Raw genomic sequence first — 13,687 nt, forward strand, 5'->3', positions numbered from 1 at the left:
TCCACAAATTGAGTCATCAAGCTTTTCTTTTTTCCTGTAGAGTGAGTGCTCCGTCTACTTCAGGGGAGATTTCAGTCCCCAGAGGCAGCTGCGGAGTGAGAACTCCTCACTTTCACGCCGCTCTCTGAGGTAAAATCATTCCAGTCCATCAAGTCGACTTGGTGCCAGCAACACGACCTAGATTTACTCCCAGTGAGTCGAGCTGCTGTCGTCTCAGATAATCAATATTGATGAACAGCGCGGTATCGATATCACAAGCTGTATAATGGCTGATATACGATTGTCTCAGCGTCTGCATGTGTGTAAATAATCCAGCTTCAGTCTACTCTGTGTGCTGCAGTAGGTCTCACTACATTCTTTAACTTGCAGAACATCCCATGTGTGCAGCCGTCGTCAAATGACACCTGTCATGTGACGCGGAGGAAAGTCATATGGTTCATCGCCGCAGGAGTTTGGACGTCAACTCGTACTGAACAGACACACAAGTGTTGTTTTCGGAAACACAACAACATCCCTGCTACTGCATTAATGATTCTTTGTGTGTGTCGCAAAAACTCCCTCTCATATCAACACACACACTGGACAAACACAAAGGCCTCACACACACACACAACACACACACACACACACACACACACACACACACACACACACACACACACACACACACACACACACACACACACACACACTCACACAGGCTGTATGTAATGTAACAGGCTGTATATTGCAGATATTGATTAATAATCCTCTCGGCTCAGAACATTATTAAACGTTAGATCGAGAAGATAAAATCATCTAAAGGACCCAGATAGTTGATAAACTGGCCATGAATTAATACACTGAAAACTAATGAGATCTATATGTCACTGCCAAGGCTCCACCACGGGACTAAACACCGTCTGCACTCGTCTTTCTCTCTTTCTCTGCTTCTTTGTCGTTTACTTGCTGCTGCAAAGTCTCAGGATGAATTGATGCTCCTGTCTGAGTTTCTACGTGTTCACCTCCATCTCTCTCAGTGGGGATTTCTCTTCTTTTATTTGCCCGATGAAAACGAGCCTCTCTTCTTTCCGTCTCTCTTAGCCTGCTTTGACAGGTAGTGATTCTTTTATTTATTTATTTATTTTTTATCATAGCTTTGCATCACACAGGCTTTGACGCCGAGATGTGGAGGAGACCTGGAGGCACAACATCAGTACAGCCTGTGCAATCTCCTCTGCTTCTGGGGGAAACCTTCACATTTAGATTTCTTTTTCCTGCACAATATAAATATTATATTTCCCTCACCGCTCTCTCTCTTCACTATGGCGGCTGGTCGAGGAAGGACAGAGGAATCCTTTATCAAATCGCAGCCGTGACATTTTGTGATTCTTCTTTCCCCTCCACTCAAGTCCACTTGAGTTACATTTTCTATCAAAAGGCACAAACGCTGCCATTAAGTGTGAACGAGCAGATTTTATTAATACTTAAATATTTGAGGGGGTGTGTTTAATCGTCAGGTAATCAGACTGTGTCTCTGCCCCAAAAGGAAGCAGCAGATTAGGACTTATTAATAATTAATGTAACCAGCAGCAGTCACTGTACCGTATTCAGAGAGGTGCCTCAGGGTGTGTGTGTGTCTGTGTGTGTGTGTGTGTGTCTGTGTGTGTGTGTGGACTTAGATTTTGTCTCATATCTTTTTCTGATCGCCTCTTTGGTCCAGTTTGTGTGAATATAAGAAATATTTGTGCCACACACAGAAGAATAACAGAGGAATCCTTCAGAGATCAGTGAACCTCTGCTGTATATAAATCAACATCAGCCTCCGTCATTAAAACTGCACTGCATGGCGAGGAGTCCCTGTCACAGGAAGTAGTGATCCTGGTTTATATATGAGCGAGGATAAAAGGGTGCAGCTGAGGGGAGAGCTGATTTACTGTCCACAGCAAGTCTTCACTATCGATCCTGGTCAAACCCACAGCTCCTGTTCTCACTCGTTCAATCCATGTCCATTTCTCACAGCCCGGGTCTGTGGAGCCGCAAACTTCTAGGAAAGTATCTGTTAAAGCCTCCGGAATAAGAGATAAATCTGCCAGGGAAATTTTAACCCTTTCAGCTCCTCAGCATAGAGTCGGATGATGAGTAACGAGAGACCTTAGGTAGAGAAATGTCATATTTGATCTAATCCAGCAGTGGCGTCTGTGTTTTGTGATGTAGTTTGTCAATCTGAGCTTTTTACAGATAATAAAACTATTGTCTGATGCCAGTTTTGACTGTGACTTGTGTTTATTTGCTCCAAACAGCCTGTAAAGTCGGGATAAATTCAAGTTTAGGTCCATCTTTCCCATAAAGTTGAGCTCTCCGTCAGGCTCCACCCCCCCCCCACTGTCACAGTGGGTTCCATAATTTAAATCTTTTCCATTTTTCATAAGAATAAATAGATTTTGTGCAGCAGAAATGTTTTTTTGTGGATCATCTCTCCTCCTCTAGGTTGAGAAACACCAGCTTAATTCATATTCCCTTTTTCATCCATGCCCAGTTTGTCGTTTATCTTCCCTCCCTCCATCCTTCTCTGTCCATCTTCCTTCAGTGATCTCCTGAATGATAAAACAACTCTAATCTGTAATCACGGTCAAAATATTTCCACATGTTCCAGCTTGTTCCTCCCTGATGCCGTCGTCTTTTAATTTCCACGAGCTGCATCCCCCGTTTCCATGGTAATGTCTGAAAGTCCAGTTGTGCTTTTGAGGTTCATCAGCAGAGAACCGCAGCCCCTGAGAGTTCAGGTTAGGTGTTTTGCTGTGATGATTCCCTGTGACCTTTTAACACTGGGACGGCTCTCCCTAACCAGTGTGCCCTTTTCGTCTCGCTCTCTCCGTCTTTCTCTGTCTCCGTCACTGTCTCTCTCCCCTCCTCCTGCCGCCCTCCTGCAGGGTATCGACTAGAAGCACCAGGAATCAGCCCTTCTGAGATGATTAATGCATAGATAAGATTTCCACCTGATACCGTGGGCTGGCTCCATGTGTGTGTGTGTGTGTGTGTGTGTGTGTGTGTGTGTGTGTGTGTGTGTGTGTGTGTGTGTGTGTGTGTGTGTGGTTTCCTGAGAGTCCCGTCTGTGGGCAGAATTAACTTTTAGTGATAGAAATGATTCTTGGCAGATATAACCCGGTGGAGATAAAGCTCAGCAGCCGTCTCGAGCCAAAGAACCCAAAGTTTTTTCTCCACAGAGCCAATGAGCTAATTTGCAAATCCGAGCTGGAACAAATAAACGCTGATCAGAATGAACTCGGTGATCAGCTGGAGATTTATCTCATCAACGGTTCTCAGCCAACAAAAGTTCACTTTTGATGGTTCTGAGTCGACTGCTTTGTCTGTCATCACTTTCCTCAAACTGTCCAACGCTGCAGCTCCTCTGTTCAGCCTCTGACTCAAACACTCTGATATCGTGATGAAGCCCGGTCTGCTCTGATTGGTCGACCTCCGCTCTCCCTTCACCTGGCTTTGTTAGACGTTGGGCTTTTTAACTTTGCTGAACGTTTACATTCAGCTTCATGACAAACTAGAGGAAGGAAACACTGAAAAAACATCACGTATCTTGAGTGCTTTAAAATGTTCATCCATATTTATACCCACTCCGACCCTCTCTATTGTTTTCAGGTCTCTGTAGCGTTTGCATTTGTCTCTGGGTTCGCGGATGGAGAAGCTGTGACACATTCAGGTTAACGATTTGATCTCCAGTGTCTCGCTCGGATCAGCCAGTCAGTCTGTATAATTCACAGACGGATAAACTGGAGAGAGCGGCCTGAGGGAAAGAGACGGAGGGGGTGTAAAAGACAGACAACAGACCCAACCTGAGTTTATCACGTAGAATCCAGCTGAGCTAAAAACCAAGTTTCACAATGTGACACAAGGCGCTGAAGTTGTAAACACTGCCAGTAAACCCCCCCATCCAATGACATCAGCTCTTTGAGAGAGCAACAGCCAATGGGAAGACTCCACCAGCCAACCAATGCTTTTACTTCACAAGTTAATTTGAGTCTCTTTTTATTATTTCTTGACAAATTAAAAGCTATTTTGAGGAAGCTGAGGCCGTCAGTGTTTAATAACAGAAGCAGATAACAACCCCACGAGCCGAACGCGATCTGTAACCTCCAGTCTGGAGCCTCCACCGAGGAACCAGCCTGGTCTGATACCTGAGACGGGAAACAATAAAGCTGCCGGCGGCTCGAGGGACACGACTGCATTACCCAACCAATAAAGACGGCTTCCTCTAATTACCTCTGCTCACTCCGTGTCTGTTTACAAACTGATTTATGAGTCAACGAATGCCAGGATTCTGCCGACAGGACGGAAGAGAGATAATCGTTACTGTCACGGCGTCGGTGGAGCTTCTGATGAAATATTAGGATTTAAATAATAGCTTTACGATGAATTTTCAAACAGGTGACAGGTTCAGACAAGTGTGGGCGTTTGATTTGTGACAGAAGCTGAAAAAAAAAGGTGCATATTTAAAAGTTTACTCCTGTTCGTCTTCTCATAGACGATGTTAGGAGCTGAAGACACAACGGAAATGTTTCCAGGGGACCCGAGGACATGATGCACCTGCTGTGGTTCATTGCTCGGTGAAGTTATTAAAGTCTGCTCCTGGTCTGTGGTGACGGAGCTTCACAAAGCATTGAACTACAGCAGGTGCATCACTTTCTCACGTCCCCTGGAAACATTTCCGGTGTCGTTTTCCGCTATTTGCAGCGTGTTCCTGCATTTGCACGTGTTGTGACTTTTTGCATCGCAAGTGTCGTCAAATGGAGGAAGTTGTTTTCTTAATTTGCACGTGTTGTTTTTCTATTTGCATGTTATTTCTTGAACTCTCTCGGCCACCGTACAAAACTGATACGGAGCCAAAACACTCGCTTGGACAGAGATCGGCCATTTTCAAACGTAAACACAGTCGTATGGATGAAGCCTGAAAACCGAAACCTAACGTTACCTTGAATAAAGTTGGTGATTTCTCCGGGTTTGAAGATTGTTGGAAACATTTTGGATAATGTAAGAAGTAGATAGTCAAACTAAATATATAACATTTGTCTAATTGGTTTTAGACATTTTAATATTATCCAAACTAAACAGGATGCAGGTGAATTATGTATTTCAGTCTCACACACTGCAGCCATCAGTGTAATCACACGCACACACACACTCTCTCTCTCTGAAACACACACACACACACACACACACACACACACACACACACTCTCTCTCTCTCTCTCTCTGAAACACAAACACACGCACACACACTCTCTCTGAAACACACACACACACACTCTCTGAAACACACACACACACACACACACACACACACACACACACACACACACACACACACACAGTGTTTGGACACTTTGCTCCTCCAGCTCCTCCAGCAGCCCCGGCGCCGGGCTATGACTCATGCCGCCTCCCTCGCACTGATGCCGGGGACGACAACACGGAAACGCGCCGATAAACAACAAGCAAACAACCGTGCGTGTGAGGCACGACGAGCCCGGAGGCTGGAGGCGGCTCCGGGGACACGTCCCCCGTTTCCCCCCCCCCGGGACTCACCTCTGTTTGACGGCACAGAAACAAAGTCAGACGCGGCTCTCAGGTGTCTGCTGCTGCCGGACCAGTGCGTCTCCTCCTCCTCCTCCCAGGCGTCGCATGTCTCCCACGGTCCTGATGGAGAGGAAACCCCGGCGCAGAGGACCAGCCGCCCGGCCCCGGAGCTCGGTGTGTCGGCCCGGTGTGGGTGGGTGGGTGACAGCGGGCAGCAGCGTGAGGAGTGACCGGGCTCAGCGCAGCGTCCGGCGGGTGTGAAGATGAAGATCTGCGGCTTCCTCCAGGGTGGACTCCTGCCGCGTTCAGGGACCGCTCACTGCGTCGGATTTATCACAGTGGCTCTGATGATTTAAAGGTTCAGCGTGTGGAGTTTAGTGACATCTAGTGGTGAAGTGTCGTGTTGCAGCTGAACACCCGTCACCTCACCCTCCCCTTCCAAACATGAGAGCTTCAGTTGTCAAAACTCAAAAGGTTTAGTTTGTCCAGTCCGGGCTACTGTAAAAAACATGGCTGCCTCCGTAGAGAGGAGCCGCTCCTGATGTATATATAAAGTATTCATATATAAAGTGTTTAAATATAAAGTATTTCAATATAAAGAGGTCATTCTAGGGCAAAGAAAACAATAATTCTTACAATTTCAATGAAACACACTAGTGATGAATGCCACTTGTACTAGAACAACTTTATTTGCCAAAGAATCTAGAAGAAAATGTATGATACACTACCAGTGATGGTATAAGGTCATTCTACTTTTATTTTATTATTATTTTCCCTTTCAACTTTTTTTAAGATATTGATACAGATTTGTAGCTGTGCTTTCAGATTTTAAATGCTTTTCTCTCAATTGTGTCCGTGTTGTTTTCTCTACCTCTGTCGCCAGTGAAGAAAAGAAAAAGATTTAAGAGCATTTTTTAGTCCATCGTGCGTTGAATAAATTTGATAATGGACCAAAACTACAAGCAACCGCACTTGTGAAATGTGAAGCCGGTGATTCCTGCAGCACCTGAAGGCAGCAGCGTTTGTGTGTCGCGACTCCACTTAACTGTGTTGGAGCTGTGACGTCACGGGGGTCCTAACGCCTGCGGGGTTTCCTCCGGATTCACTTTGTCCTCAGTGATCAACAGGTGATGATAAATGTGCTTATTCAACTTTTAGAAACACAAACAAACAATAGACAAATATATGATCATAAAAAAACTGATTGAAGGAAAAAAGAAAACAGCACAGACCTGACAGAGTACAGCATCGTCTCATGATATTAATATTTAAAGAGTATTTCAACACACGACCACACAATCCTGGAGGACACCACCGAGTGACCCTTTCTATACATCATGTCTGAAAACACAGAGAAAATCAATATGCACCAAGACGAGTGTGTTAAATCTATAAGAATGAGCACAAGACAAATAAACAATAAATGTATTAATTATTATTACAGGATTAATAAATGAGATTTAATGTGATTTCTTGACAAAAACAAAAGTAATATTAAAAACACACCAGCCCTGTATTTTCCTTATACAGCCTCTTATTTTTGCCCTGATGATGATTTTTATTTCCAGCAGAAGAAGAGCTGATTCTAATAGACTCTAATGTACAGGTTAATAAACAGCCTCCTTTCACCGGTGGGTAATACTTTTAATTTTAAATAATATCAACTCACAGGGCTCCGGTTAATCTTTCAGTCAAATCTCATTGGCTGCCTCTTAGTCGTCATGGACACCACACGCCTCTGCAAACATGTGAGCTGCCAGAGCAAATGGTCTGCAGCGCCTGAACACACATGTTTTCAGCAAGCTTATAGCATGTGTGTGTGTGTGTGTGTGTGTGTGTGTGTGTGTGTGTGTGTGTGTGTGTGTGTGTGTGTGTGTGTGTGTGTGTCAAGCCGCATTCAGGATCAAAGTTTTACCACCACAACCTGTTGCCATAGAGACGTGACAGTGGATTCTCTATTGAAGGTGCTGAACGAGAGAAGAACGTGAGAACTGTTCACGACAGGAGTTCAGAGGAGAAACATCACAGCGTCCAAGCCACCATTTTGTAAACAGTGATGTAACAGCGAGGTTCACGTGTCCTGTAAACATCAGAACCTTCATATCCCGTCGAACTGAGCCTCTAAATTCTGTCATGTCAGAGCTGCGCTTGAGCAAAATGCTGAAAGAAGCATGGAACACATTTTTTTTATCATATTCACTTTCCTGGTTCGAGCCATTTAATGTAAATAAAGATGCTGGATATGAAAGCTGCCATTCAGCCAGAAGATCCAGAGTCCAGGGAGGTGCAGGCGCTGCAGCAGGAGGTGGAGGCCGTCAGTCGCTCTGCTGATGAAGCCATGAAGAACACGGAGGAGATCTTCTCTCAGCTGGTGCGTCTCATCAAGGTGAAGCAGCAGATCAGATCCCGGCAGGAAAACAGAAGTCGCCCGAGCTGAGGAGGTTCAGGAGAAGCTGCAGCAGGAGATCGATGAGCTGAGGAGCAAAGACACAGAGCTGGAGAAACCCCTGAACACAGAGGAGCACATCGAGTTCCTCAACAAGTCTCAGAAAACCGACGAACCTACCCAGCATCAATTTTTTATACTTGATGCTTTTTTTCAGCCACAAGAGGAAACCAAGACCAGTGGGGGATTCTTGAAACGTTCCCAACGAATCATATCGATTTGGAAACAGGTCCTGGGCTCTGGAGTGTTTCAGGTGTTGCTACTTTCACCTCAGGCCCTCGGTGCTCCACAGCGGGGGTGTACCTGGACCACAGAGCAGGCGTTCCGACCTTCTACAGCGTCTCTGACACCGTGACTCTGCTCCACAGAGTCCAGACGCAGCCGCTCCATCAGGGACTCTGTGTTTTCAGCACGCACAGCCATCGACCTGCAGCTGAGCTCTGAGTGTGACAGAAGTTACAGCGAGAGCAGAGGCTCAGCTTCCCCAGTCTGTCATCATTGATCTGATTTAATAACAGCTATTGATTTGATATGTAATTACCTCCCGTGTCCATTTGTTTGCACAATTACACAAAAGGTAACAGATCAGATTTCCATGAAACTTGGAAAGACACAGGATAAGAAAGAACCTTTTCAACATTATGAGAGGATTAATATTTATAAGTGTGGTGCAGCTTGATCATATTTATGTATTTTTATCATATATCACTACTGAGTAATGTTCCAGTTTATTATCAAATTCAGCAACTCAATCAAACAAGCTTTTCTTTTCATCGAGATACATGAATTAATAAAATGGCTTCACTTATAGAAGCTGCTGTCGCCCATCAGTATGTATGTATGTGTGTATTTATTTTTGTACGTGTGTATGTTAAACAATTAAAATGTATTGTTACAATGCACTGATTAAAATGTTTTTGTGCTTTAACATATTTAGCTGTCGACCATTATAGTGTTTATTTATGTGAACACTTGCACTTTACTTCTTCTCACAAACGTTTGTTTATTATAAATTTATTTTAAAAATAAAATAAATTTAAAAAATCATTATAACTAGGGCTACGTTGTAGCACTGAACGGGCAGACAGACATCTGTCCGTATTGTGTTTTACTGTGTTGCTGTTGCCTTTGTTGCTTGGACGGACTGCAACAAAGGCAACAGCAACACAGTAAAACACAGACTCCTTTGTTGTTGAATAGTGACATTAAAGCCAACTTTAATCAGCAGGCTACTTAACTGACAACTGAAAAGACACTTATCAGTTGGATCGAAGAGTGCAACAGAACTGCTCTACAAGTCCGACACCGAGACCACAGCGGAAACTCCATCAGTCAACAGCTGAGGGAATCATAGGTCTACAAGAAAACTGCTCCAACAGCAACACAGAGCCAGACTCGGAGAAAACCATGGAAGGCCTCCTGCAACAACTGGAAGTCTCCGAGTTACAGAATAAGAAGCTGTCGCTGGAGAACAAATCTCTTAAGGTGCTGATGAACAGCAAGAACAGCAAATGGAATAAGGACAAGACACGGATGCAGGCTGGGATTGCTTCATTGGAGAGTAAATTGAAGAATGCCAAGGTGGTACAGACAGGACTAGAGTCCAAGCTGAGGGAAATGAGGTTGATCGTGAAGGACAAAGATATACAGTTCCTAAACAATCCCCCCGAAGAGCCACAGGCTGTCATTCAGAGGATAACAGAGGAGTTACGTAAGTACCAGCAGAAGGTTGAGGATGTCGCCAGGGAAACAGTAATTGCCACTTTCCAAAGTGAAAAGACCGCGCTGGTCAATAAGAATGACGAGCTCATGGCCAAACTGAAGACCACACAGTCTCAGATCCTCCAGAGCGAGACTGACTGTATCATCAAGGTCAACGCTTTGGAGAATCAGCTCAGGAGTGAGCAGTTGGAGAAGGACGTCTGCGTTCAAAAAATCAAGGAGCTGGAGAGTCTGGTAGAAACCACAGAGGAGAAGTGGCTCAATTTACAGGAGGAGTCACGAATCGAATCTGAGAAGATGGATGAGGACATCAAGTTCCTAATCGTGAAGACTATTAAGCTTCAGGTAAGTGACCTGATCAGCTCAGTTTTATTTGAACAATAACTTGTTGGATTGTGAGTTTGTTTATATAACCTCTTTCTTTTCAGGAGCTGGCCCTCATGTCAGACAGCGACAAGGCCAGAAGAAGAAAGGATGCTAGAAAAGCTCAGAAGGAGGAAGAAAAGAGACTGAAGAAGGAGCTGAAAGAGAAGAAGGAGCAGGAGAAGACAGAGACAAAGCGAAGAGAGAAGGAGGCGAAGAAGGAGAGAAAGACAACTTCTCACCTCCCTTCACCCTGTTAACCCCCTTCACCTCTCCCATCCTTCCACGCCCCTAATCCTGTCTCCCACCCCACACACACACACACAAACTTGTATGTATCCTCACTTAAAAAATAAAAAAATTGAAAAACGATTCACACGTCAGCCTGATGTCCATTTTGTCATTTACGGTTCCATAAAGAGTTAAATGGACATCGAAGCCCCATATGCATTGGGGCATGAATTCTGTGTGATTGACAGCTAGCGTCGTCCAATGGGTGCAGGTCACAGGTGTAGGTAAAGCCAAAATTCCTTCACACACACACACACACACACACACACACACACACACACAAATCTCAGACTTAGAGATAAAACTCTGATCAATTATAGAAATAATTGTGTGTAGCATAATTTACATTTATTTTATTATTCTTTGTTATGGGTTAGTTATGCTTGCAACATGACGAGGGCGGTTCGACCCCACCCAAGTCTTCTCCAGGTTCAAACTTAAAGGTGGAAAACGGACGGTCTTCCTCTCCAAAGTTCATCCACCCATCAAGGGCTTCATCTTGGTGAAGCCCTTGATGGGTGGATGAACCCAGTTTCAGTGTTGTTTGGTAACGCACAATGCACAAAGTTGTTGTCGTGCTCATGTTTCATGCATGTGAAAGCTAACTGAGGGGCTTTTCCTTAGATGGCGCTGTTGAGCCATTTTGCCACGCCCATTTCAAATTACTCAAGAATACAATAACTTTTTGGGGTTTTGAATTCCCTGCAAACTTTGGTAACAATTTGAGCGTCTGGGCCTAATGAGTGGTCACATTTATGCTTCTCTAATAATAATGATTTGAGGTAATATTGAAATATATAATTCCAATGCCTAAATAAAATTTGCTGTTTGAATCTATTTATATTTGAAGTCGATTTTTATTGATTTATGTATTTATTAGCTGATTATATCAGAATCACTGTTGATTTAAGAAAATAAATAAATGAATGACAGAAACACGGAAACTGAGACAGAGCGGAACCTTTGTCGAGTGACTGCGGCCACACGGAATGTTTTTGTTGCAGTACGCGAGAACACGGAAGTGAAGCAGCGCTCCTGTGTTGACGTCTCATGTCTTCGTCTCTTTCCGGGTAAACCTCCGCACCTGAGGGAGCCATGGCGGTGAGCGCGGTCCACCTGGAGTCCGACGCCTTCCTGGTGTGCATGAACCACGCGCTGAGCACGGAGAAGGAGGAGGTGATGGGCCTGTGCATCGGGGAGGTGGAGGGCTCCCGCATCGTCCACATCCACTCCGTCATCATCCTCCGCCGCTCGGACAAGAGGAAGGACCGGGTGGAGATCTCCCCGGAGCAGCTGTCCGCGGCCTCCACGGAGGCGGAGCGGCTGGCGGACATGACGGGCCGGACGATGCGGGTGGTCGGCTGGTACCACTCCCACCCGCACATCACCGTGTGGCCGTCCCACGTCGACGTGCGCACCCAGGCCATGTACCAGATGCTGGACCAGTGCTTCGTGGGCCTCATCTTCTCCTGCTTCATCGAGGACAAGAACACGAAGACGGGCCGGGTGCTGTACACCTGCTTCCAGTCCGTGCAGGCGCAGAAGGGCTCCGAGTACGAGCGGGTGGAGATCCCCATCCACGTCGTGCCCCGCGAGGCCATCGGCAAAGTGTGCCTGGAGTCCGCCGTGGAGCTGCCGCGGATCCTGTGCCAGGAGGAGCAGGACACGTACCGCAAGATCCACAGCCTGGCGCACCTGGACCCCGTCACCAAGATCCACAACGGATCCGTGTTCACCAAGAACCTGTGCAGCCAGATGTCGGCGGTGAGCGGCCCGCTGCTGCAGTGGCTGGAGGACCGGCTGGAGCAGAACAAGCAGAGCATCGTGGAGCTGCAGCGGGAGAAGGAGGCGCTGCTGCAGGAGCTGGCTGCTCTGTGAGCCCGGGGGACAGACTGGAGGGTGGAGGGAGGACAGACAGGAGGGTGGAGGGAGGACATGGTGGAGGGAGGACATGGTGGAGGGAGGACCGGCTGGAGCAGAACAAGCAGAGCATCGTGGAGCTGCAGCGGGAGAAGGAGGCGCTGCTGCAGGAGCTGGCGGCTCTGTGAGCCCGGGGGACAGACTGGAGGATGGAGGGAGGACAGACTGTAGGGTGGACAGGGTGGAGGGTTGAGGGAGGACAGACTGGAGGGAAGACAGGATGGAAGAGGAGGGACAGACTGGAGGGTGGAGGAGGACATGGTGGAGGGAGGACAGACTGGAGGGTGGACAGGGTGGAGGGAGGATAGCGTGAAGGAGGACAGCCTGGAGGATGGAGGGAGGACAGGGTGGAGGAGGACAAGGTGGAGATCCCTGACAGTTCTCCATCTGCAGATGAGAGACTCTAGTTTTAGCTTCTTCACTATTTTCTTTTTTTAAAGTCTTGATTCTTGCAGATGGATTATTTTCAGTTTCATGGCTGCACAGCTGTGAACTAACATCTGGTCAGATTTATAGTTTTGTTAATTATTGATTAATTCGATCTGATTGTCTCTGATTTAAATTCTGTTTGAATCAACTAATGATTGATCTGTGGAAAACTGTCCCTTTATCACAAAGTTAAAGAAAGTGATAACTGAACCTTTGACCTACGTCTCATCTGTCCTTTCATGTGAATCTGTCCAACAAACAAACTAATGAACACAGGTGGAAACACGAAGCTCTTAAACGAACCTCTAATGTCTCTGTTGAGGGACAAAGACAGAAATGTGCCTGTAGACAAATTAAAGTGTTACTGTGGATACTGTAAAATGTATATGAAGATTATGGGATGTAAAGCATATACAGGTGCTTGTCTTCCATCAATGCTATTTGACTTTGGGTTGATTTTTTTTGCTCTCGTCACAGATTTACAAATTCTGATGTGTGATGTTTTCTTCCTCCAACTGTAAAATAAAACATTTACTTATTTACGTCATCGTCTCTTCACTTTAGTTCTGAACCTTTGAGGGAAATGTTATAAATATCTGCAGAGTTCAGACTCTGTTAAATCTGTAACTTCATATTTAACACAGTCACAAAGAATTCTAATGATTCTCACTTTTCTGAGTCCTTCACTTTCTGTGTTGAACCACTAGGTGTCGCCCTTGGCTTCATGTTTCCTTGGTAACGGGCATCATTCTCATCTGCATCACTTTGTATTTTTTCATCATCTCAGTTTCTCGTTGTTTGTTTCAATGAGTTTTAACTATTTTCTGTTTGAAGATGTTGAAACTCAGTAAGTGAAGCCGTGTCCAGACGCCATGTGAAACTTGGTTTTTATTTCATATCACATTAACTTTTAGTTCACTCCAAACACCAGCAGGCGATTAAACAAGA

The 13,687-nt window shown here is 45.5% G+C and overlaps 2 protein-coding genes across 3 annotated transcripts in view; one reads left to right on the forward strand and one right to left on the reverse strand.

Moving 5' to 3' along the window:
* The window catches only part of rab27b (RAB27B, member RAS oncogene family), a 34,942-nt gene extending 29,047 nt beyond the window's left edge, over positions 1–5,895 (reverse strand). Inside the window, exon 1 of the mRNA XM_035141544.2 lies at positions 5,578–5,895. The gene's annotated coding sequence lies outside the window, so the exon portion shown is untranslated. The remainder of the gene's footprint in view (positions 1–5,577) is intronic.
* A 5,474-nt stretch (positions 5,896–11,369) lies between these two features.
* Positions 11,370–13,281, forward strand: brcc3 (BRCA1/BRCA2-containing complex, subunit 3). 2 transcript variants are annotated; one of them, XM_035141700.2, is made up of 2 exons: positions 11,370–12,184; positions 12,355–13,281. In XM_035141700.2, exons 1-2 carry the CDS (start codon positions 11,486–11,488, stop codon positions 12,436–12,438), a joined length of 783 nt encoding a protein of 260 aa, XP_034997591.1. In that variant the 5' UTR covers positions 11,370–11,485; the 3' UTR covers positions 12,439–13,281. The 2 variants fall into 2 exon arrangements, with proteins under 2 accessions (XP_034997591.1, XP_047200523.1); XM_047344567.1 differs by having other exon boundaries at positions 11,375–12,298; positions 12,466–13,281.
* The last annotated feature ends 406 nt before the right edge of the window (positions 13,282–13,687 follow it).

Source organism: Hippoglossus stenolepis, chromosome 18 (genome assembly GCF_022539355.2).
Source record: "Hippoglossus stenolepis isolate QCI-W04-F060 chromosome 18, HSTE1.2, whole genome shotgun sequence".
NCBI lineage: Eukaryota > Metazoa > Chordata > Actinopteri > Pleuronectiformes > Pleuronectidae > Hippoglossus > Hippoglossus stenolepis.

Coding starts and splice junctions, on each gene's coding strand:
- brcc3 (XM_035141700.2), top strand. CDS start 11,486: ATGGCGGTGAGCGCGGTCCACCTGGAGTCCGACGCCTTCCTGGTGTGC. Junction 12,185..12,354: donor CGCTGCTGCAGTGGCTGGAG/GACCGGCTGGAG, acceptor TGGTGGAGGGAG/GACCGGCTGGAGCAGAACAA.